The sequence below is a fragment of the Emydura macquarii genome, unplaced genomic scaffold (assembly GCF_026122565.2).
Source record: "Emydura macquarii macquarii isolate MOO-44397 ecotype Brisbane River unplaced genomic scaffold, CSIRO-AGI_Emac_v2 contig_3249, whole genome shotgun sequence".
NCBI lineage: Eukaryota > Metazoa > Chordata > Testudines > Chelidae > Emydura > Emydura macquarii.
The window spans coordinates 143,685-168,185 of NW_027133386.1; the positions used below are offsets into that span (position 1 = coordinate 143,685).

At 63.5% G+C, this 24,501-nt stretch overlaps 2 protein-coding genes across 3 annotated transcripts; both read left to right on the forward strand.

Annotated features, from left to right (window-relative positions):
• Positions 1-2,989: 2,989 nt before the first annotated feature.
• LOC137142744 (von Willebrand factor A domain-containing protein 5A-like) lies at positions 2,990-9,457 on the forward strand. 2 transcript variants are annotated; one of them, XM_067532195.1, is made up of 12 exons: positions 2,990-3,154; positions 3,270-3,358; positions 3,576-3,720; positions 3,958-4,037; positions 4,621-4,735; positions 4,863-5,027; positions 5,360-5,463; positions 5,751-5,959; positions 6,867-7,121; positions 8,122-8,294; positions 8,657-8,783; positions 9,246-9,457. In XM_067532195.1, exons 1-12 carry the CDS (start codon positions 2,990-2,992, stop codon positions 9,323-9,325), a joined length of 1,707 nt encoding a protein of 568 aa, XP_067388296.1. In that variant the 3' UTR covers positions 9,326-9,457. The 2 variants fall into 2 exon arrangements, 1 of the variants encoding a protein (XP_067388296.1); XR_010917010.1 differs by lacking the exon at positions 9,246-9,457 and having other exon boundaries at positions 8,160-8,294; positions 8,657-8,782.
• A 2,406-nt stretch (positions 9,458-11,863) lies between these two features.
• LOC137142792 (von Willebrand factor A domain-containing protein 5A-like) lies at positions 11,864-22,092 on the forward strand. The gene is made up of 17 exons (XM_067532261.1): positions 11,864-11,903; positions 12,160-12,362; positions 12,554-12,776; positions 13,830-14,002; positions 15,536-15,650; positions 16,050-16,222; positions 16,339-16,427; positions 16,788-16,932; positions 17,212-17,291; positions 17,451-17,565; positions 17,693-17,857; positions 18,264-18,367; positions 18,651-18,859; positions 19,235-19,348; positions 20,895-21,121; positions 21,269-21,395; positions 21,804-22,092. Exons 1-17 carry the CDS (start codon positions 11,864-11,866, stop codon positions 21,881-21,883), a joined length of 2,382 nt encoding a protein of 793 aa, XP_067388362.1. The 3' UTR covers positions 21,884-22,092.
• The last annotated feature ends 2,409 nt before the right edge of the window (positions 22,093-24,501 follow it).

Sequence of the window (24,501 nt, forward strand, 5' to 3'; positions counted from 1 at the left end):
CGTAGCCCAGATTTCTGGCGTTGGGGTAACAGCCCCAGAGTGAAATCTGCGAACTCCCTGGACCCAGCTGGTCCGCACGTGGCGCCGGGACAGCCCCGGACAGTCCCAGTGACACCGCGCCCGGCCCCTTCGGCCAAGCTTTGCCCTAATTCTGTAAAAGGGGGGAGACGCGGAGCCCCCTGGAGCCCCTGCCCCCTGCTTTGTGCCCCTGGTGAGACCGAGCCCCCCACGCCCCCACTACACACCCCAAACCCTGAAACCCCCATAGCCCCTGCTACCTACCCCACAGTGAGAGACCCACATCGGCCCTCACAGCCCCCATAGGCCACTAGTACGTGCCCCCCCAGCCCTGCAATCCCCACCCTAGGGCATGTGACCCCCTCAGCCATCCCCAAACCTCCCGATATCCCCTCCCCCCATCTCCGCTCTCCCGGCCCCGCGACCCTCCCCACATCCCGGCCCCCGGCCCTCACCCCTGTCTCTCTCTCCACAGGGTGGGGCGGGGAGGACGTCACCCAGGGGGTCCCGCGGGTGCCCCCAGGGGAGCTGCCCTACACCCTGAGCCTGAGCGCCACGCTGCAGTCGCCCCACGGCATCGACCGGGTGCTCTCCAACTGCCCCCTCACCCCCCTGAGCTACACGGCCGGGAGCCGGACCACCGCCCAGGTGAGCGCTCGCCCGGACGCCTGGGTCCCAGCTCCCCTGCTAGGAGGGTCAGTGGGGGAGGCAGCTGGGGAATTTCCCGATTTCTTTGGGGAAAATCTCGATGGCTGAAGCCTGCCGGGTGCAGGATGAAATACCGGAGACGACCCAGACTCTGGTTCCCGTCATTTTCTGAGGTTTTTCCTCCTTTTTTCAGTGGAAGAAAATGGGGGGAACTAGAAAAATTTCACCCCAAACGGGAAAGATTTAGCCACAAAATAAAGTCACATTTTTACAATTTTTCCCTGGGAAAAGCCAAGTTCCAGCCTCGGCCTTTGTGGGGTTTTTCCCTCCCTTCTTTCCTCCTGCCCTGGGGGGCCCAGCCAGCGTTCCCGGATCGGCCCCTCACCACAGCTCCGTGGGGGGCACTGAGTTGGGCGCGAGAGCCGGCGGGACCCAGCCCCCCAGCCCAGAGCCGTGCGGAGGTGACTGTGTCTGTCCCCCCCCAGGTGTCGCTGGCCGAGGCCCCCCCGTGGGACCGGGACGTGGAGCTGCTGGTGTATTACGCGGAGCCGCACAAACCCAGCGCGGTGCTGGAGGCCGGGCTGGCCGGAGCGGAGCCAGGTGAGTGAGGGGGGGACAGGATTGGGTGCTGTGTGAGGCAGGGGCCTGTGGGGGGGTGAGGTGGGTGCTGGAGGGAGGATTGGGGGGATGGCAGGGGGTCCTAGGGTTGATGGGGGGCATTGGGAGGGGTGCTGGGGGCAGGCTAAGGTGCAGGGGATAGCATTCGGGGTGGGTGTTGGGTGTGTGTGGGGGATGGGGGCTGGATTGGGGTATCATAAGAACGGCCAGACTGGGTCAGACCAAGGGTCCCTGCGGCCGAGTGACCCGTCTGCCCACAGGGCCAGTGAGAGGGGCTCCCGAGGGCATGAACAGAGCAGGGCGGTTATCGAGTGGTGTATCCCATCACCCCGTCCCAGCCTCTGGCAATCATCCAGCCCTGCCATCCTGGCTCCTGGCCATCCATGGACCTGTCCTCCAGGAACTGAGCTAGTTCTTCTTTGAACCCCGTTATAGTCTTGGCGGTCACAACATCCTCTGGCGAGGAGTTCCACAGGTTGACTGTGTGTCATCTGAAGAAATACTTCCCTTTGGTCGTTTTAAACCTGCTGCCTGTTCACGTCATTTGGTGACCCATGGCTCTTGTGTTTCGAGAGGAAGTAAATCACACTCCCTTGTTTCCTTTCTCCAGCCAGTCGTGAATGTATCACACCCCCCTGAGTCGTCTCTGTGCCAAGCTGAAAAGTCCCAGGCTTATTAATCTTTCCTGGGATGGAAGCTGTTCCACACCCCTCCTCGTTTCTGTTGCCCTTTGCTGTACTTTTCCAATTCCAATGTAGCGTTTCTGAGATGGGGCGACCAGATCTGCACGCAGTGTTCAAGCTGGGGCATACCTCGGGTTTATAAAGAGGCCATACGATATTGTCTGTCCTGTCTGTCCCTTTCCGAGTGATTCCCACACTCTGGTTGCTTTTCGGACTGCCACTGCAAACTGAGTATTGGGTGTTTTCAGAGAACTGTCCACACTGACTCCACCAGCTCTTTCTTGGGTGCTCACAGCCAATTTAGACCCCAACATTTGATATGCCTCGTTGGGATTATGTTTTCCAATGTGCGTGACTTTGCATTGATCAACCCTGAATTTCACCAGTCACCCGGGTTTGTGAGATCTCTCTGTATCTCTTCGCAGGCTGCTCTCAACTTAGCTCTCTTGGGTGGGCTTGTATCCCCTGGGAATTTTGCTACCTCACCGTTTACTCCTTTATCCAAATCATATATGAATATGTGGAGCAGCTCTGGTCCCGGTACAGACCCTGGGGGACACCACTATTGACCTCTCTCCGTTCTGAAAACTGACCATTTATTCCTACCCTTGGTTTCCTGTCTTTTCACCGGTTACTGATCCAGGAGAGACCTTCCCTCTCATCCCATCACAGCTTAATTTGCTTAATGGCCTTTGGTGAGGGACCTTGTCAGAGGCTTTCTGACCCTCTGAGTGCACTATGTCCACGGGATCACCTTCCTCCACATGCCTGTTGACCCCCTCAAAGGTTTCCAGTAGATTGGCGAGGCGTGATTTTCCCTTTCCGAAGCCATGTTGGCTCTTGCCCAACAAATGGTGTTTGGCACCGTCTCTGATCATTCTGCTCTGTGCTGTAGTTTCAACCAATTTGCTCGGTACTGAAGTTAGACTGGGGGGCACTGGGGTCCGGATCTCACAGGCTCACAGGGTTTGGCCCCATGCCTGCCCCACTGCGGGCTGGGCCGTTTCCCCGCAGGCTCCCTGATGGGTGACCCGGCCGTGATGGTGACCATGCTGCCCAGTGTCCCAGAGGTGGTGCCGGGCCAGAGCTCAGCCGGGGAGTTCCTCTTCCTGCTGGACCGCTCCGGCAGCATGGGGTGTCCCATGGACGGCAGAGACGGCTCCCGCCGGCGCATTGACAGTGCCAAGGTACGGCAGGCAGGAGGCTGCGCTAGATGGGCCCGTGGGGCCATGCTGGGGGGAGGAGCAGCTCAGGCTGGCTGGGCCTGTGGGGCTGACTCTCCGTCCGTCTGTCCGTCCCCAGGAGACCCTGGTTCTGCTGTTGAAGAGTTTGCCCCTGGGCTGTTATTTCAACATCTACGGCTTTGGGTCTGAGTTCGAGTCCTTCTACCCGTGAGTCGTGGGCAGGGCAGGGAGGGGCTGGCTGGGTTAGGAGGCCAAGGGTGTCTGGGTTGGGGGAAGGGCTGATTGGGGTCGGGGGTGTCTGGGTTGGGGCAGGGCCGGCTGGGTGGGGCGGGGCGGTGTCTGGGTTGGGGGCAGGGCTGGCTGGCTGGGTTGGGGTGTCCTTTGCTCTGGTGTCCCGGCCCCTGACCCCTGGCGCCCCCCGCAGGCAGAGCGTGCAGTACACCCAGCAGACCATGGCTGAGTCCCTGCAGCGCATCCAGCGGCTCCAGGCCGACCTGGGGGGCACTGAGATCTTGGCACCGCTACAAGTCATTTACCGCAGCCCCTGCCAGGCTGGGCACCCGCGCCAGGTACCGGGGCAGCCGGGGGGCCTCCGGGGGGTTCTGGGGGACAGACGGACAGACATTCAGGACAGAAGGGGCCGTGGTCTCCTGAAGCTGGGGGGTCTGTGAAGCGGGGGGTTGGGGATCTCTGAGGCGGGGCTCAGTGGGGCAGGCTTTCTGGGGGCAGCTCCCGTTCCCAGCGGGGAGGGAGCGTCTCCGGGGGGATTTGGGGTCCCCACCTCTGACAGTGTCTCTCCCCCCCAGCTCTTCGTGTTCACGGACGGGGAGGTGGGGAACACCCAAGACGTCATCGCTGAGGTGCAGCGTCACCAGGCGACCCACAGGTAAGAGGTGCGCTAGCCCCCCTGTATACCTCCAGCTGTGCCCCCAGCATGCCCCCGGCTGTGCTGGCAAGCTGTCTGGAGTGGCTCTCCGCTGAGAGTGCCCGTCCCAGGGCAGAGTTGGAAAACGTGGCAGACGTCCCACGCTGGCCGTGGGTCTGGATTCCCAGTTCCCCTGGACCCCCCTTTCCCCACGGATGCTGCAGGGGGGTGTTAGCTGCACTGGTCCTGGTTCGCCCAGCTCACACCCACGCCCAGACCAGTCTGCCTGGGGAATGAACGCAGCCAGAACAGAGAGTCCCTGGCAATTCCCACGGTGCCTGGGAGGCGTTATCGGCCGGGTTTCCGGACTATCACAGGGCTGCTCCAATGGCCAAAGACCCCCCCATTGCTCTGCCCCACCGGGGGACCCGGCCTGAGCACCCGCTTCTGTGCCGCGCCCCCGGGGGCTCGCTACTCGCCTGTGAGACAGCCTGTGGGCCCCGCAGCGTCCCAACCCTGCCCCCAGCCTCGTGGGGACCCTCTGCCCCTCCCAGCACTGGCTGGGCCCCCCCAGCTCTGTCTGTCCGTCTCTGCCCCCCTGCAGGTGCTTCTCCTTCGGCATCGGGGACGGGGCCTCCACGGCTCTGATCAAAGGCATGGCCCGGGCGGCGGGCGGCAGCGCCGAGTTCATCACTGGCCAGGACCGCATGCAGCCCAAGGTGAGAACCCCGGAGTCCGGGCGTCCCCCGCCCCGCGGACCCTGCTCTGCCCACCAGAGCCTATTCCCCTCCCCGGGGTGGGACCCAGGCGTCCTGCCCCACCCTGCGTGTGCCGCTGTCTCCCCAGGCGCTGCAGTCTCTGAAGCGGGCCCTGCAGCCGGCGGTGACCGGGATCTCGCTGAGCTGGGATCTGCCCCCCGGGATGCAGGCGGAGCTGCTGGGCCCGGGCCCCGAGGTGATCTTCGCCGGGCAGCGGTGCCTCATCTACGCCCAGCTCCGCGGGCAGCCCCAGGTGAGAGCCGGGCCCTGGCCCCCCTGGGCGATGACTGACCCCTAAGTGTGGGGGTCTCTGTGCTACCCCAGCCCCACTGATCTCATTGGGTTTGTTATCTCTGACCCCCTAACGGTGGTCACTGGGGGTTTCTGTGCTATCCCAGCCCCATTGAGCTAGTTGGAGACCGTTAACTCTGGACCCTAATGATGGCCATTGGGTTGAGTGTGCCAGCGCCCCAACTGGCATTAATCGGGTGTATTTACCCCTTTGTTCTGTAAGGTGGATCTGGGGGTCCCAAGGCATCTTTGCCCCCCTCGCACTCCACCTCTGACCCCTTCCTCTTCCTGCAGTCGCCAGACACGCCCGTGGGGGGCGTCACCCTGCAGTACCGCATCCAGGACCAGACCTACCAGGAGACCCTGCAGTTCCCCCTGCAGCCACATGATGGAGACAGGTGACAGCAACGCTCCCCTGCCCCCCAACCCACCCCCCCAGGCAGCTGGGTCCTGCCCCCCACATTGCCTCACCCAGCGGAAGAGAGATGCAGGGGCAATCAGGAGTCCTGGCTCCCAGCCCCCCTGCTGTGACCATTAGCCCCCACTCCCCTCCCAGAGCATGGATAGAACCCAGGTGTCCTGGCTCCCCCCACCCCCACTATCCCAGCAGCCCCTGCTGCCCTCCCTGCGGCGGCTGGAACCCAGGCGTCCAGGCTCAGTCGGTGACTCTCTGTCCCCGGCCCAGGTTGCCCGTTCACCGGCTGGCAGCCAAGGCCCTGCTGCTGGCGCTGGAGGGGGCCGCGGGCGCCGGGTCGGAGGAGGAGCAGCGCCGGGCACTGGAGACCAGCCTGAGCTCGGGGGTCGTCTGCCCCCTGACGGCCTACGTGGGGGTGGACACGGAGCGGGGGCAGCCGGTGCAGGGGCCGCTGGTGAGACGGGACGTCCCGCTGGCAGGTAATCCCGGAGAGCTCGGGCATCGTGGCGCCGGGGGGACCTGGCCCTGGGGGTGGGGAATGGGGGGACCTGGCCCTGGGGGTGGGGAATGGGGGGACCTGGCACCGTGGGGGGAGTTCCGGGAGGGATCCCAGCCCGGGGGGCTCCCATTGTGAAGGGGGGACCTGGAAGCATGGGGTGGATGTCCCGGTTATGGGCTAATGTTCCTTTTCCCCTCTCCCTGCCCCCCCGGCTCCCCTGGGGCTATGCTGCCCCCTGCCCACTCCAGGGCGACCGCGCCCCCAGTGCCCCCCCACCCCTGTGGCACGGGGGGAGCAGCTAGGGTGAGCAAAGATCCGGATTTTTAGGTTCCCCCCGTCCCGTTTTCCCACACTTGCTGCAGCAGGCTCTGGCTGGGCGAGGGGGGGGTTGGGGTTTTTAGCCCGTGGGGCTTGTGCCACCCCCCCCCCCCCAGCCGGGAGAATGGGAGCTGTGCTTCCCCCCGGACAGACGAACAGACTCAGAGCGGCAGACGGACAGACTGAGAATCAGACAGACAGACCCAGGTGGGGACAGACGGAGAGATGCAGAGAGATGAATGGTCCCAGTCAGACAGACAGACAGAGCCAGACAGACCCAGGGACATCCCTGGGGCGCAGCAGCCCACCCCTGCATGTCCTGGGGCTGTAGGAGAGTCTCACCTGGGGGGACTGGATCTGGGGGGTCCCAAGTGGGGGGGCCGGGGCTGGGGGATCCTGGCTCTGAGGGAGCTGGGGGGAGAGGAGATGCGGCTGGGCGTGTGGGGGGGGTCCCAGTGGTGCGTTGGCTCTTGGTGCCAGCGGGAAGGGGATTTCCCTGCGCTTCCTTAGCTTGGCTCTGTCTGTCTGTCCCTCTCTGTGTCCATCCGTCCATCTGCCCCCGCCCCCAGCATTTGGGGCCAGGCGTTTCATGTGTTCGTCCAGCGGCAGCGCGTTGCCGTCCGGTGCCTACGCCTGCATGACCGTCGGCAGCACCATGAAGTGTCAGGGCCTGTCCACGATGGTCTGTCAGAGCGACTCCTCCGATGCAATCAGCCCCCGGCCGCTCTCCAAGGCTAGCTCCAGCTCTTTCGGCACGGCCTGTCGCACCCCAAAGCCCAAAGCCCTCAAACTGAGGGGCTTGCCGGCGATGGCACCCCGGAAAGGTGAGGGGGCGGGGCCTGGGAGTCAGAGCTCCAGGGGTGGGCAAACAGCTGGGATGATGCTCCCGGAGCCGAAATCGAAAGGGAAGGAAATTGCTGGGCAAAGCCGTGGTGACGCTGGGGGAGGGGGAATCCGTAGCTGCTCTGGGGCTTTGTAAGTGTCACGACGCAAATTCTCTTCCAAGAAAGTGAATAAAAACGAAGGAAACTCCTGGGCAAAAAACTCTGTGATGCTGGGATTTGGGGGGTGAGTTTGTATCGATGAGCTAAGGGGGGGGGAAGGGCAATTGGGCAGCGGGCGGGTGGGGGGTCAGTCAATCTTTAGCAGCAGAAATGTGGCTGAGCAGCTTTCTCTGAAATAAACCCAGGGAAATTCCCAGGCAAACGAGCTGGAAGTGGGGCCTAAGTGTGGGCCTGTGTCCAGGCGAGTCCGGGGCACGAATCGCTGCTGGCACATTCTGCTTCGGAAACAAAGAAACCCACGAAGGGCAGAAATTTTACAGCTAAGGCTACCTGAATTTGGAGAGCCTGGAAATACAAAGAGACTGTAGCCCAGATAACCTTAACTCTGCCCCGTAACCCTGGCCCACGCATGTCAATAATACCATGTACAGTCTGTAACATGCCATGCCCCCTACACCTTCAGAGGCTTGTGTATCTCCCCAGACATAGGTCTGTGTCACAGATTGTAGTGCAGGATGGTCCCGGGTTCAGCTTGTGTTTGAGAAATATCGTGAGATTTTGGGATTAATGGCTGAGGCTGGGGCATCCCCAGGGGCCCAAGGGAGTTGGGTGCCGAACTCTGAGTGAAAGTTAATTGTCATCCCGTGGGTGCAGGAAGGGGCAGGCTAAGGGTGCCTGTGGAGCGGTTATGAGTGCAGAAGAGCAGCTGTCCAGGAATGGGGCAGCGTAAAGAATGCCCATGAAGGGGCAGAGTTAAGGATGCATAGAGGGTCACAGTTAAGGTTGTTTACTGTCCCCCCCGCCTGTTCTGTATCCACAGTCTGTCTCAGCTCCATCTCCCCACGTCTCTCCCCACAGCCGGCAGTGGAGGAGTCTCCCCTGCTGAGGCTGGTGTCTCTGCAGAATGCTGACGGCTCATGGGACCTGGGCCCCCAGCTGGCGGCCGCCCTGGGGGTGAGCGAGACCGACGCCAGGGGGAGGATGCCCAGTGAGGTGAGTGCGAGGCGGAGCAGAGACGGGGGCAGGTGTCACGAGTTGGGCGTGTTCTCTGCTCCCACATGACATGGGATGGCCCAGGCCAAGGGGCGGAGGGTGTCTGGGGGCCACTCGATCAAATGACCCCTGCAGCTGGAGCCCAGTGGGGGAGACGGGTGCAGATTGGGGGGCTGGAAAACCCCTTACACGGGGTTGGAGCATTGGATCGAAGGGTCCCAGGGAGGGGGCTGGACTGGGGGTCCCCAGGGCAGGGGGTGGGGGATGGGGAGTGGGGAGGGCTGGGTGGGACAGAGGCCGGGGGATTCTCTGGACGGGCGCTGTCTCAGGCTGTCTCTCCCCCCAACTCTTCCCCCCCACAGGATGTGGCCCCTGATGTCTGGGCCACGGTGCTGGCCGTGGTCTGGCTGAACGGCCGGGCCGTGGGGCAGCGTGAGGAGTGGGAGCTGCTGGAGGCCAAGGCTGTGGGCTGGGTGCGGGGCCGAGCAGGTGAGAGAGGAGTTGGTGGGGGGAGAGGGGGGAACAGGGAGAGTCCCTGCCCCACAGGGCCGACAGCCCCAGCCCTGCCTCACGGGACCCCAGCCCGACCCCAGAGCTTTCCAGTCCCAGGGCAGTCTCCCAACCTCCCCGTCCCAATCCCAGCTCGCTGCGGGGCCCCCCTTCCCCGCCAGCCCCTTTCCTCCCCACTCCCCCCAGCTCCCCGACTCCCTAGCCGTCCCCCCGCGCTGTGAGCACCCCACCCCTGCCCCCAAATCCCCCGGTCCCTGGGTTGGTGTCTGCCCCCAAGTCCCCCGTTTCCCGGGCCAGTGTCTCACCCCTGAGCCTCCTGTCCCCTGAGTCGGTGTCTCGCCCCCGAGCTCCCCCACCCCCCGTTTCCCAGGCTAGTGTCTTGCCCCCGAGCCCTCCGTCCCCTGGGTCGCTGTCTCACCCCCGAACCCCTTCTCCTTGCAGGAGCCCGGCTGAGCGAGTGCCTGGAAGCCGCCAATGCCCTGCTGGGCTGCACTGTGGGCCCTGCCGTCTTGGGGCTCTGAGCCCCCCCTGGGATCCCCGTTCCCACCCCCCTCCGGCTGCGACCCCCTCCCTGGTTTCACGCAGCAAGAGCACCTGGTCGGTCTGTGTAAGGGAACCGCATCGCGGGAAAGGCACCCAGGAAGGCCCCTGTAGGCGCGCAGGAACATGTAACGCGGGTTCAGCTTCGCATGGCAACGCAAGAGCCCGACATCTAGGACAGGCTTCAGAAGTGCTGACAAACCCTTCGTGGGCCGGGCCGGGCCGGGCCTGGAAATACTCTTAGAGGCTAAGAGGAACGACCTTCCCCGGGTCGGGAGGGGCCCAGCTGGTACCACAGCAGGTGTCTGACCACCAGGTGCACCTTGAGGGTCAACTTCTGCTGAATGCCTCAGCGTAAGGCCCGTTTCAGAGCAGCCGTAGGGCCGCTTTGCTCCAGGAGCTAACCACATAAACCAGGGAGAGGCCAGCTTCTGCCATGGGGGCCTGACGTCCGCTCACTGGGATGGTCCCTAGCCAGCTGCCAACAGACTAACGGGAAAGAAGCGTGGAGGCCCAGTCCCTAAGGGGATTGAGACACACGTCGTGTGTTGCTGGGTGAGCTCACTGTAGGGCTCAGAGGAAAAGGGGTGTAGCAGGGACCACCGGGAGCCCCCCAGCCTGAGACTCTCCGTGGAGGTGCTAGTGGATGGCCCGGGTGGGCTGGTTCCCTGGTTGCAGCTCGCTTCATGGGCCAAGTCTGGGTCTCCTCGCCCTCATGCTGGTAAGCGCCTCGGCTTCCTCCCGGCTTGGGGCGTAGCTACCTTGCGGCCTGTGACTGCTGTACAGAGGGGCCCCCAGGCAGTCCTTGTAGCTGGCACCGTCTGTGCATTCGTGGTAGCTTGGTCTGGAGTGATTTGACCTTCCTGCAACTGCTTCAATCTGTAACTCTGATGTTTCAATAAACGGCTTGTTCGGGCACTTCCTGTCCTGTGCCCGTCTCTTCAGCTCTGAGATCCAAAAATACGAACCGTCTGCCTCAGCGGAGCACAGCCCCATGTAGACGGGCCCCTGGCGCTGCGACCGTCTCTGCGAGCCCCGCGCTGGAATAAAACGCTTCCCCCGGCGTCTCTGCGGTGGCGTGTCTCTGATTGCCTTGCTCCGGGGTCCTGGGGCTCCAGGGCGCTGGGTTTCCAGCAGGGTGAGGGTGCGGGTCCAGGCGGGTGCCCGACACCCCTGGCTGGGTTCTGCTCTGGCAGGAGAACACCCTGCCAGGCGCGGGAAACGGGCCCCGGCTCGCCCGCAGGGCTGCAGGGGGGATAACTGGACACTCCTCCCCTTCCTGCCTCTGACGGGGCTTCGCTGCCCCCTTTCGTTTGCTGGCGTGGGCCTGTCTGGGGCGCTTACCGGGCCCAGGCGCCCCGGGGCAGCCAGCCAAGGAGCGCCAAGCGTTGGGCCGTCCTGCCTTGTGTCCACTATGTGGGCCCAGCCAGCCACCTGGGCCCTCGCTCCTTGCAGACGCTGCCCCCCCTTCTGGGGGGTCTCCCCCCGCGGCCCCTCTCGCCCAGGAACTGCAGCTGTCTCTTGGTTACTCCGCCTTTCCCTGCAGCCCCCGTCTGCCCCCAGCTCCTGGGCTTCCTCCAGGCCCCTGTCCTGGCCATCCGGCCGAGCTGGGAGCTGCTCTGAGGGTGACTGGCGCTGCCTGAGTCTGCAGAGAGCCTGACCCTGTTGCTCCGGGAGGCGGGGTGTTCACCGGGAATCCCCGGGGGGTGGTCAGCCTCCCTGGGGGCAGGAAGGGGGGAGAGGAAAAAAGGGAACCAACGATTCTGAACCAAAACGTTTCAAAAGGCAGGAAAAAAAGCACTGAAAAAGAAGCGGTTTCATTCCCCCGGGTTTGTGTCTGAGACACGAAAGACGCCGGGGCAGCTCGCCCCGAGAGGGAAGCAAAGGGGCAGGAAGCAGCAAGGGGTTGATTGGAGACATGTCCCCCCCACCAGCCCCAGTTCAGTCTGGGGGGGGGGGGGCAGTTTGCAGACGTGCCCTGGCGTGTGTGGAGCGAGGGGTTTGCAGATACTCCCTGGCTCCCCGTGGGGGGGGGGGGAGAGCTTGGCAGAGGGTCTTTGGTTTATAGGAGCTTGGCAGACACTCCCTGGTGCGGTTGGTTGGAGGAGCGGAACTTGGCAGACGCTCCCTGGTGCGGTCGGTTGTGGGGAGCCGTTTGCAGACGGTCCCTGGACGCTGTCACTGGCCCGTCAGACTGACTCAGCCGCAGCATCAGGCTCGGCTGCGGGACCGGTCCCAGGGGCGAGGTGCGGATCGGGCTCCGGGATCGGGCCCTCCACATCCCCCATCCCTGTGTCCCGGGGTTCCTCCCCCACCCCCCTGACTCGGGACTTTGCCCCTCCCTGGATCTGGGGGCCTTGCACGCTGCCGGGCCAGGTTTGGGGGTGTCTGCAGGGAGGTGACCCCCTAAACCGCCCCGGCCCCCCGCCCCACCAGGGGCGCCCCACTCCTTCCTGCACCTGGCCCCCCCCCGAACCTCCCCTGCCTCCTCTTCGTACCTTTCCCAGCCCGGAGCCGAGATGACGTGCTGCGGCCTCCTGACTATCTACCATCAGCCGGGTGAGTCGGGGCTGGGGGGTGGGTGACCCCATGGCTGGCACGGCCCCTCCCCCCAGTGCTAATTTGGGGATATCGGGGGGCCCCGGCTGACATCCCCTCCCCCCGCACCCACGGCGGTATTGGGGGGCCCCTGGCTGATGTCCCACTTCCCCCAGTGCTAATTTGGGGGTATTGGGGGGGCCCCTGGCTGACATCCCCTCCCCCTGCACCCACGGCGGTATCGGGGGGCCCCTGGCTGATGTCCCACTTCTCCCAGTGCCCCTGCGCAGCAGCTCGGTGTCGGTGCTGATCCAGGGCTTCGTGGCTGACGTGGGGTGCGAGCTGATCTACAGGAACGAGGAGCCGGAGCCCCTGGAGACCGTGTTCGTCTTCCCCGTGGACGCCGAGGCGGCTGTCTACGCCTTCCAGGCCCGGCTGGGGGGGGCCTGCCTCCAGGCCCAGCTCCGCGAGAAGAAACAGGTACCGTGGAGCCTGGGGGGCAGGGGTCCCTGTGGGGGAGAGAGGAGGGTCACAGAGGGGCAGGGCTGGGGGAACTCGGGGCGGCCCCGTCTCTCCTGCCAGGCACAGGAGCTGTACAGGGAGGCGCTGGCCAGTGGGGAGGGGGACGTCGGGGGTCAGGGTAACTCGGGGTGACCCGGTCTCTCCCGCAGGCGCAGGAGCTGTACGGGGATGCGCTGGCCGGGGGGCAGAGCTCGTTCCTGCTGCTGCAGGAGGGGGCCGGAGGCGACGTGTTCAGCTGCTCCCTGGGGAACCTGCCCCCCGGGGCGGAGGTGGCCCTGACCCTGCGCTACGTCTGCCAGCTGTCGCTAGAGCCCGACGGGGCCGCCTGCTACGTGCTGCCGGCCGTGCTGCGCCCCCGCTACACACCCCACGGTGAGACCCATAGCTCCCCACAGGTCCCCATACCTGAGACCCCCAGAGTCTCCACACGTGCCCTCGAAGTGTAACGCTGCTGCCCCAGCCCCGTGTCTCTCCGTGAAACCCCCCACAACTCAGTCCAACACCCTGGTGCAGATAAAACACGGACACGTTTATTAGCCCGGGACGGTGGATTTAGCTGCTCACAGGTGCTGAGGCATAAAGGTCCGAGCCGGCTGCGTAAGAAATAAATGGTAAAATGTCGCCCGGGTCCCCGGCTAAGCAGGCTTGGGAGCAAGCGGCGTTTCTCACACTTCTGAGCCCAGCCCAGCCCAGCCCAGCCGGGACCCGGTGCTCCCAGTCCAAAGTCCAAAGCCCCCGGCAAGGCTGGGGCAGGGGCGGTGCCAGGGACCCTTCCCATCTCTTTCTAGCCTGCCCCTTTTCATGGAAACATCTCGCCTTTACGACTGGCCAGGGCTGGGCGCTTGGCCCCTGGCTGGGTGTCGGTCCCCCCCCCCGGCCCGGGAGGGGCTGGGCTGGCCTTGGGGGCATAGCCCAGATTTCTGGAGTTGGGGTAACAGCCCCAGAGTGAAATCTGCGAACTCCCTGGACCCAGCTGGTCCGCACGTGGCGCCGGGACAGCCCCGGACAGTCCCAGTGACACCGCGCCCGGCCCCTTCGGCCAAGCTTTGCCCTAATTCTGTAAAAGGGGGGAGACACGGAGCCCCCCGGAGCCCCTGCCCCCTGCTACATGCGCCCGGTGAGACCCAGAGCCCCTCACACCCCCACTACACACCCCAAACCCTGAAACCCCCATAGCCCCTGGTACCTACCCCACAGTGAGAGACCCACATCGGCCCTCACAGCCCCCATAACACCCCATTGGCCACTACTACGTGCCCCATGGTAAGTGCCCCCCAGCCCTGCAATCCTCACCCCAGGGCATGTGACCCCCTCAGCCATCCCCAAACCTCCCGATATCCCCTCTCCCCATCTCCGCTCTCCCGGCCCCGGAACCCTCCCCACATCCCGGCCCCCCGGCCCTCACCCCCGTCTCTCTCTCCACAGGGTGGGGCGGGGCGGACATCACCCAGGGGGTCCCGCGGGTGCCCCCGGGGGAGCTGCCCTACACCCTGAGCCTGAGCGCCACGCTGCAGTCGCCCCACGGCATCGACCGGGTGCTCTCCAACTGTCCCCTCACCCCCCTGAGCTACACGGCCGGGAGCCGGACCTCTGCCCAGGTGAGTGCTCGCCCGGATGCCTGGTGTGACCCGTCCGTGCCCAGGGCAGCCAAGCGATAATGCCAAGGTCAGGGCAGGCTGCGAAAGGAGAGCAGATTCTCCCCACGCTGGTGGGTGACACTGAAGCCCGGCTTCCCAACCAGCCACGAACTGCTTCTCATTTCCCCACACTGGTTATGAAGAAGCCAGTCCACAAATGCCCACAGCCCCTTTACTGCATTTCAGTTCCTGTCTCCCGAATAAGCCACTAGGTCCAGTAAAGAGGCCAGTTACTAGAACTCTGTGCTCTTTGCCGAAAAGGTTCCCTCTGACCCCAAGGGGTCAGCCACAGCACCAGAGCAATGTAAGTTTGGATCTTACCCAAAATACCACGCTGCCAGCCAATCCTTTAGTAGCTAAAACTATAGATTTATTGTAAAAAGAAGGAAATAACCCAAGAGAGAAATGTTAAAGGGTTAAAGTAAATCACAGATATACAAATGATTGTAAGTCCATAGACATCAGGTTTCTGGATTATATGTGGAGTTGCAGGCTTGTACAGTTCCCTCTGGTTCACATCCAGTACCTGGATGGGTCTAGGTCCTTCGGTTCAGCTGCAAGATGAATAGATCCAGAGGTTGGTGTGTGTCTGCAGCTGGACAGGAGCAAAGTCCAAATGGATTCCGTGGTTTGATCTTATAAACCCCCTCCCCCGGCCATGCGGCCTGTGGACAGTCACAAGAACCAAACTGGGGTCCAGAGTCACCTGGGCGGATCCTGGTGACGCTTCAGGTGTGCCTGGGCCCCTCCCATCTGTGAGTGCCTCAATGGGCCATGAAGCAGGCTCTTGTCCTGCAGCCTCTGTCTGGGGTGTGCCCCAGCCAGCCCAAACTGACATACAGAAATAGCAACACATCCCTAACTTCCATGTCACATAGAACACAGGAACACAAGCGTTAGTATCTGACTCAGCACGAGAGATCCCTCCTGACGTACCTCACACGCATTATCATGATCCTGCCATGCTGATGTCACACAATGTACTAAATGCCCCCCCACTCAAGCCAGCCTGCGTGACACCTGGGTCCCGGCCCCCCCCAGGCTGGGCGGGTCAGTGGGGGAGGCAGCTGGGGAATTTCTTGATTTCTTTGGGGAAAATCACGAGGGCTGAAGCCTGCCGGGTGCAGGATGAAATTCCGGACACGCCCCGGGCTCTGGTTCCTGACAGTTTCTGGGGTTTTTCCTCTGTTTGGTTTTCAGTGGAAGAAAATGGGGGGGGCCAGGAAAATTTCACCCTGAACGGGAAAGATTTAGCCACAAAATAAAGTCGCATTTTTACAATTTTTCCCCGGGAAAAGCCAAGTTCCAGCCTTGGCCTTTGTGGAGTTTTTCCTTCCCTTCTTTCCTCCTGCCCCTGGGGGGCCCAGCCAATGTTCACGGATAGGCCCCTCACCCCGGCTCCGTGGGGGGCACTGAGTTGGGCGCGAGAGCCGGCGGGACCCAGCCCCCCAGCCCAGAGCTGTATGGAGGTGACTGTGTCCCTCACCCCCCCAGGTGTCGCTGGCCCAGGCCCTCCCGTGGGACTGGGACGTGGAGCTGCTGGTGTATTATGCGGAGCCGCACAAACCCAGCGCGGTGCTGGAGGCCGGGCTGCCCGGAGCGGAGCCAGGTGAGTGGGAGGGGGGGCGGCTGCACCCTGCTTCCCTTGGGCGGGGGAGCTGGGGGGGACGACAGGATTGGGGGTGGGTGTCGAGGGGGGGTGGGAGACAGGACCGGGGGGGCATGGCAGAGCTGGGGGTGGACGGGGGAGGTGTCTGGGAGCAGGAGGGCACTGGGGTGCCTTCTGCCGGTTTGTGGGGGCACAAGGGAGAATGGGGGAGCGGAGGGAAGTCAGGGGGTGCTGAGGGGGTGGGGCAGTGGGGGATCTATGGGGAGGGCGGTGCAGGGAGGCACAGAAGTAGGGGTTGCTCTCTGGGGCGGTTGGGGGGCACTGGGGTCCAGCTCTCGCAAGCTCAAAGGGGCTCGGCCCCATGCCCGCCCCACTGGGGCCTGGCCCATCTCCCCGCAGGCTCCCTGATGGGCGACCCGGCCGTGATGGTGACCCTGCAGCCCAGTGTCCCCGAGGTGGTGCCGGGCCAGAGCCCGGCCAGGGAGTTCCTCTTCCTGCTGGACCGCTCCGGCAGCATGGAGTGCGCCATGGACGGCAGAGACGGCTCCCCCCAGCGCATCGACAGCGCCAAGGTACGGCAGGCGGGAGGCTGCGCTAGATGGGCCCGTGGGGCCATGCTAGGGGGGAGGAGCAGCTCAGGCTGGCTGGGCCTGTGGGGCTGACTCTCTGTCCGTCTGTCCGTCCTCAGGAGACCCTGGTCCTGCTGTTGAAGAGTTTGCCCCTGGGCTGTTATTTCAACATCTACGGCTTTGGGTCTAAGTTCGAGTCCTTCTACCCGTGAGTCAGGGGCAAGGAAAGGAAGGGCTGGCTGGGTTAGGGGGCTGGGGATGTCTGGTTGGGGGCAGGGCTGGCTGGGGTCGGCAGTGTCTGGGTTGGGGGCAGGGTTGTCTGGGTGGGGGGGCAGGGCCGGCTGGGGGCAGGGGGGGGGTCGGGGGTGTCTGGGTTGGGGGCAGGGCCGGCTGGGGTCGGGGGTGTCTGGGTTGGGGCAGGGCTGGCTGGGTCGGGGTGTCTGGGTTGGGGGCAGGGCCGGCTGGCTGGGGCGGGGGGGTGTCTGGGTTGGGGGCTGGGCCGGCTGGCTGGGTCGGGGTGTCCCGGGCTTGGGCTGTCCCGGCCCCTGACCCCTGGCGCCCCCCGCAGGCAGAGCGTGCAGTACACCCAGCAGACCATGGCCGAGTCCCTGCAGCGCATCCAGCGGCTCCAGGCCGACCTGGGGGGCACCGAGATCTTGGCGCCGCTACAAGCCATTTACCGCAGCCCCTGCCAGGCCGGGCACCCACGCCAGGTACCGGGGCAGCCGGGGGACGTCTGGAGGGCTCGGAGAGGGGCTGGGCCCGGGGGGAGCTGAGGGTTGACGGGGTGCATCTCGGGGGTGGGAACCCTGGGGGACAGACAGACAGACTTTCAGGACAGAAGGGACCGTGATCTCCTGGAGCGGGGGGGAGAGGGGGGTCTGGGGATCTCTGGGGCGGGGCTCAGTGGGGCAGGGTCTCTGGGGGCAGCTCCCATTCCCAGTGAGGTGGGGGCGACTCCGGGCGCCCTCTGACAGCGTCTCTCCCCCCAGCTCTTCGTGTTCACGGACGGGGAGGTGGGGGACACCCAGGACGTCATCGCCGAGGTGCAGCGTCACCGGGGGACCCACAGGTAAGGGGGCTGCCAGCCCCCCAGCGTCTCCTCAGCTGTGCCCCCCAGCCCCTGGCCCCCACTCCCTCCGCCCTATGGCCCCTCTCCTACTGCCTTGCCCCCCCCCAGCACTGGCTGGGCCCCCCCGGCTCTGCCTGTCCCGTCTCTGCCCCCCTGCAGGTGCTTCTCCTTCGGCATCGGGGACGGGGCCTCCACGGCTCTGATCAAAGGCATGGCCCGGGCGGCGGGCGGCAGCGCCGAGTTCATCACCGGCCAGGACCGCATGCAGCCCAAGGTGAGAACCCAGGAGTCCGGGCGTCCCCCGCCCTGCGGACCCTGCTCTGCCCACCAGAAGCTACTCCCCTCCCCGGGGTGGGACCCAGGCGTCCTGCCCCACCCTGCGTGTGCTGCTGTCTCCCCAGGCGCTGCAGTCTCTGAAGCGGGCCCTGCAGCCGGCGGTGACCGGGATCTCGCTGAGCTGGGATCTGCCCCCCGGGATGCAGGCAGAGCTGCTGGGCCCGGGCCCCGAGGTGATCTTCGCCGGGCAGCGGTGCCTCGTCTACGCCCAGCTCCGCGGGCAGCCCCAGGTGAGAGCCGGGCCCTGGCCTCCCAGGCGATGACTGACCCCTAAGTGTGGGGGTCTCTGTGCTACCCCAGCCCCACTGATCTCATTGGGTTTGTTAACTCTGACCCCTAACAGTGGCCAGTGGGGGTTTCTGTGCTACCCTATCTCCATTGATTTAATTGGGTTTGTTATCTCTGACCCCCTAACGATGGTCACTGGGGGTGTCTGTGCTATCTCAGCCCCACTGAGCTAGTTGCAGACCGTTAACTCTGGACCCTAATGATGGCTGTTGGGTTGAGTGTGCCAGCCCCCCAACTGGCATTAATTGGGCGTATTTACCCCTTTTGTTCTGTAAGGTGGATCTGGGGGTCCCAAGGCATCTTTGCCCCCCTCGCACTCCACGTCTGACCCCTTTCCTTTTCCCGCAGTCCCCAGACACGCCCGTGGGGGGCGTCACCCTGCAGTACCGCATCCAGGACCAGACCTACCAGGAGACCCTGCAGTTCCCCCTGCGGCCTCAGAGTGGAGACAGGTGAGAGCAACGCTCCCCTGCCTCCCAACCCGCCCCCCCAGGCAGCTGGGTGCGGCCCCCCCATTGCCTCCCCCAGTAGAACAGAGATGCAGGGGCAATCAGGAGTCCTGGCTCCCAGCCCCCCTGCTGTGACCACTAGCCCCCACTCCCCTCCCAGAGCGTGGATAGAACCCAGGAGTCCTGGCTCCCCTCCCCCACTATCCCAGCAGCCCCTGCTGCCCTCCCTGCGGTGGCTGGAACCCAGGCGTCCAGGCTCAGTCGGTGACTCTCTGTCCCCGCCCAGGCTGCCCGTTCACCGGCTGGCAGCCAAGGCCCTGCTGCTGGCGCTGGAGGGGGCCGCGGGCGCCGGGTCGGAGGAGGAGCAGCGCCGGGCACTGGAGACCAGCCTGAGCTCGGGGGTCGTCTGCCCCCTGACGGCCTACGTGGGGGTGGACACGGAGCGGGGGCAGCCGGTGCAGGGGCCGCTGGTGAGACGGGACGTCCCGCTGGCAGGTACCCCCGCAGAGGTCGGGCATCGTGGCGCTGGGGGGGACCCGGCATGTGTGGGGGAGGGGACCTGGTATTGGGGGGGACCTGACACCGAGGGGGAATTCCTGGAGGATCTGGGGGTCACCGCCCAGGAGGAAGGGGCTGGCGCTGAGGGCGTAGTGGGAGAGGTGGATGGGGCTGGTCTGGGGGGTCCCAGCTGGGGGAAGGGGCTGTGGGGGATGGGAGAAGGGTCCCAGGGTCCCAGCGGCACGTTGGCTCTGGACGCCGGGCGTGGGGGTGGATTTCCCTTCCCTCCCTTAGCTTGTCTCGGTCCGTTTGCGTGTCCGTCTGTCTCTCTCTGTCCGGCCGTCTGCTCCCTGCCTTTTCATTTGGCGCTAGATCCCTGTGCGGCGATGAGGCCCCACCTGCGCATCGACGAAGCAAACGCGCATGCCACCAAGATGCTCTGTCATCGGCACAGAGCCAGACGCGCCTCCAGGGTCCCGCAGTTGGGCAAGTGTTTAAAACCGAAATCGAAAGGGAAGGAAATTGCTGGGTGACACCGGGGGAGGGGGAAATAGAAGCTGGGTTTTTGTAAGTGTCATGAAGCAATTTATCTTTCAGCAAAATGAATACAAAATCAGGCAAAAACCTCTGGGGCTGGGATTTGGGGCGTGAGTCTGTCTCAGTGAGCTAGCGGGTGTGTGTGGCGGGCGGCAGAATTGGGTGGGGGGTGTGTGGAATCAGTCACTTTTGGTAGCAGAAATGTGGCTGAGCAGCTTTCTCTGAAATAAACCCAGGGAAATTCCCAGGCAAACGAGCTGGAAGCGGGGCCTAAGCGCGGGCCTGTGTCCAGGCGAGTCCAGGGCACGAATCGCTGCTGGCACATTCTGCTTCGGAAACAAAGAAACCCACGAAGGGCAGAAATTTTACAGCTAAGGCTACCTGAATTTGGAGAGCCTGGAAATACAAAGTTACTGGAGCCCAGATAACCTTAACTCTGCCCCGTAACCCTGGCCCACGCATGTTGATAATACCATGTACAGTCTGTAACGTGCCGTGCCCCCTACGCCCTTAGAGGCTTGTGTGTCTCCCCAGACGTAGGTCTGTGTCACAGGTTGTAGTGCAGGATGGTCCTGGGTTCAGCTTGTGTTTGAGAAATATCGTGAGATTGTGGGATTAAAGGCTGAGGCTGGGGCATTCCCAGGGGCCCAAGGGAGTTGGGTGCTGAACTCTGAGTGAAAGTTAATTGTCATCCCGTGGGTGCAGGAAGGGGCAGGCTAAGAGTGCCTGTGGAGCGGTTACGAGTGAGAGGAGCAGATGCCCAGGAATGGGGCAGCGTAAAGAATGCCCATGGAGGGGCAGAGTTAACGATGCACAGAGGGTCACAGTTAAGGTTGTTTACTGTCCCCCCGCCTGTTCTGTATCCACAGCCTGTCTGTGGTCCGCCGAGGCGGAGGGTTCGTGGTTTGATAACCCGGTAGTGAGAAAAGAGCAGCCGGACAAGGAAGTACCTTACCCTGTTAGTTTATGTCAGCAGCACTCCAGCTGTGAAAGTCACAAATCTTTGGCTATCATTACAACACTCAGCTGCTGGGGATATAAATCAGGCGCTTACCACAAGAAGGGAGGGGAAGCCCATCACCCCCCGTAAGCGGACTGCAACCAGGGAGCAAACCCGCCACGCAGCACCCACTGGATCCTCGACAGGTCTGCGGAGATCTTCGGGGCTGGGCAGCACCCGGGGGGGGGGGGGGTCCCAATATACTTCTTCCCCCCACTTCTAGCAACAAGCTCGTTGGTTACGTCTCAGTGCGCGTGGGGATTGGGTCCTAATGTTCGTTATTCTCTCTGCCATTGGCACTTGGCTGGGACCACTCCGCTGTAAGCTGTGGGTACTTGTGTTCGTCTCTAGCTGCTCTATTTCAAGCTCCGGTCTAGCTCACGGTGCGGTTACCATATTTCCTGCGTTTACGCCCAGGTCATCAGGCACCCGGCTTTGCTTGGGGGGCCGACCTTTGCTCATGGGGCCTAACTATTATTACTTCTGCTGACTCAGGCCTCGCCCTGCCACTGTGCTGCTCCCGCGTCACACAATTCTTCCGCTCCTTACACTGGCCCAGCTCCATCTCCCCACCTCTGTCCCCAGAGCCGGCAGTGGAGGCGCCTCCCCTGCTGAGGCTGGTGTCTCTGCAGAATGCCGACGGCTCATGGGACCTGGGCCCCCGGCTGGCGGCCGCCCTGGGGGTGAGCGAGGCCGACGCCCGGGGAAGGATGCCCAGTGAGGTGAGTGCGAGGCGGAGCAGAGGAGGGGAGAGACGGGGGCAGGCGTCACGAGTTGGGCGTGTTCTCTGCTCCCAGAGGCCAGGAGGGATTCTTAGGCCGGACGCTGTCTCATGCTGTGTCTCCCCCCTTCCCCCTCCCCCACCACAGGACGTGGCCCCCGGCGTCTGGGCCACGGTGCTGGCCGTGGTCTGGCTGCACGGCCGGGCCGTGGGGCAGCGTGAGGAGTGGGAGCTGCTGGAGGCCAAGGCTGTGGGCTGGGTGCGGGGCCGAGCAGGTGAGAGAGGGTCTGGGCGGTGGGGGGGATGGCAGGACTGGACTGGACTCAACTGGAGAGCCCCTGCCCCACAGCCCAGACCCCCCCGAGATCCCCCTGCCCCAGCCTTTCCACCCAGAGTCCCCATCCCCAATCTCTGCCCCTTGTTCCCCCAAGAACCCTTAAGTTCACCCCTTGCCCCCAGATCTCCATGGCCCAGCCCCCTTCAGGGCCCTGAGAGCTTGTGGGCCCCCATTCCGAGCCCCCATCCCCAGACTCTGCCTGTCCCAACCCCAGTAGCCTTGCGGGGTCTCCATGCCCTGACCCCAGCACCCTGGCCCGCATTCCTTGGGCTGGTGTCTCTCCTCCCTGACCCCCGCTTCGTTTCCTGGGTTGGTGTCTCCCTTCCTGACCACCCTCTCCTTGCAGGATCCTGGCTGAGCAAGTGCCTGGAAGCTGCCAACGCCCTGCTGGGCTGCAGTATTGACCCTGCCGTCTTTGGGCTCTGAGCCCCCCGGGATCCCCATACCCGATCCCCCCCAGCTGCCCTGGGCCTCCAACCCGGAGCCCAGAGGGCCAGCAGGGGGCACTGTGTGCAGACCCACCTGGGTGGCCTGTGCCCAGCCCAGAGCTAATGCTGAGCTGGGATCCCACCGCTGACACCAATTGCGATGCACCTGCCTCCTGCTGGCTGAGGAGGAGCCATGGCTGCCTGCTGGCTGTACCTTACGCTGACCCACTGTTCAGTAACCCCCATGCCGCTTACAGCTGCTGACTCCTCTCAGCATTGTGGGAGGCGTTGTCAGGATCGCCAGCATCAGTGTGGCAAATCTCTTCACTTTTGCCAAATGGCCAAGGGGTCCTTCTATGAACAGCCCCTGCGCTCCACCCCAGAGGTGGCTGCATTGACCTTGCTCTGCATGAGCCAGCCAGTGTAAACCTAGGCCCATCTACATGGAGTTCAGCTACTGGACAGGCAGACAGACAGAGTGACCGACAGGATCTTTGTTTGTCCAAACACAACCTCATTTTGTCAGAATGGCAGCTTTCTCTTCGCTAGACAGCCCTGAACGCAACCAGCAGCCCGTCGTTCATTTCCTCTCTGTCCGAGTCGGGACAGGAGCCGGTCGGATGTTTTCCAGCGCAGCAGCGTTCTGTTGGCACATGCCGTTCGGTGGCGAAGGCTGAAAGGCAGAAGCGGGCGGAGGAAACTTGCCGCGGGCAGCGCGTTGGGAATCTGGCCCCATTCACCAGCTGCTGAATTCTCTGCAGAAGGAAGAAATGCTTAAAAACCCTGAGCATCCATCTTGGGCAGCAGCGGGAACTTTCTCGGGACATCCTGGGACTCGAGCAAACGACGCAAGACATCAGCCATCTAATTCCCGGGGAAGAAAGCACTCCAGAAACTGCAGGGAAAGAGCCAGGAAGCAAACAGGTTTCCTGTTAACCAGCGTCGATCCCTTTCAAAGCGGTCTCCCCGTGTGACGCTGTGCTGGGTCGCGGCCCTATTTCAGCCTTTCAGTCGCTGAGGAGTCTCTGGCTCCCTTCGGTGCCTTCCGCTAGCCCCGTTTCCAGCCTACCTCTCTGGACTTTGAAGCAAGCCTCATATCTGTACCTAAGCCTCTAGTTAGCGAGGTAGAAAATCCACACCTCCAATACCCAAGTCAAATCATAGGGCCGGCCGTCCTCACGCGTCCATGGGCAGCAGCACGTCCAACGCTCCAGCTTGTAACCAGCTGTCTGTGCTCAGCCAGTCGCACCCCTTCCCGGGTTCCCAGCTCCTCTCCTGGGTTGGCTAGGAGTAGAGCAGGGGCCGGGCCCACAGCGTTCCGGTCCCCAGACTATGGATGGGGTGCGATGTCTATGCCTGGCCTGCAGAGCGCATTCCCAGCCATACACTGGTTGCGGGGGGCAGGGTGCTGGGTTCGGGTCCCAGCTCTGTCATGATATCGGAGTGTGACCTCGGGTAAGTCACTTCCTTGCTTTGTGCCTCAGTTTCCCCCTTGAAAAACGCGGCTGTTGCTAATGTTCCCACTTGCAGAGGTGCGGTGAGGATTAGTCGAAAAATACTGGGGAGCGGGACAGTACCGCGCTGGGGGCGGTTCATACCCAGATAAGTGAAGGGCAAACACCTGGTCAGTTACTGAACCAGAAACTTCCTGTGTCGAATGTGGAGTTCTCAGCTCCTCTTGGAATAAATCATTCATCTTTGAGTGAATTCGCCCAGCCCTGACAGGCGTCTGTCCGCAGCCTCCCTGGGGAACCTGTTCCGCAGCGAACGACGCTTAGAGTTTGTCCTGGTGGCTAACCTAAACCTCCCGTGCTGCCGTGGGAGCCCGTTGCTTTTTGTCCTGCCTTCAGCGGACACGGAGAACAGCCGATCCCGAGGCTGAGTAGAGCAGGACAAAGACTTCCCGTAACTTACACCCAACCCGCCTGCAGATCCACCCTAGAACGACCGGACCGTGGTGCCCAGTGAGATGATCACATTGGTTCTTTCTGGCCTGGGATCTCCAGTTCTTCTCCCGCCCAGGCCCTATAACACGGCTTCTTTCTCCTTCCTTAGCCGCCGCTGCCCTCTGGCGACCGCACGAAGCAGCCAGCATTTCCTCGCCCTCTGCAGCGCTCTTCATCTTTATCCGTCTGCTTCCAAATGCTTCCCGGCGCCAGTCCAAGCGCTGTCCCGCGAAGGGCTGCTGGGAGCCCGGGGCTGCGGAGGGGACCGCAGGGCGCCAGACACCCTCTGCGATTGGCCGTTGTGGTGTTGATTCATCACGGGGAACTGGGGAGACGGGGCCGGTGGGCGTTCGGCCTTTGATCTCAGTGCGGACAGGTTTTGCACCCGTGCTTTGTCCAGGGAGGTAAATGCTGCTGAGCATGCGGGAGGAGGTGACTTCCATGTAGGTACGACCGAGTCGCACCTACGGGGATCTGGCCCCGCGACGCCAATGGCGCGACGGCCGATGGACACCAGAGGAGGGATCTGGCCCACAGAGTTTAAGGTTGATCTTTTCCAAGCCAGTTCCTAGTAACTTTGGGGTGAAAACGTCAGCCTAAGGGACCTGCTCAGGCCCCACGGGGGTCGGGGGCAAGGCCTGAAGCTGAGCTGTGAGTTCTGCGGGCGGCA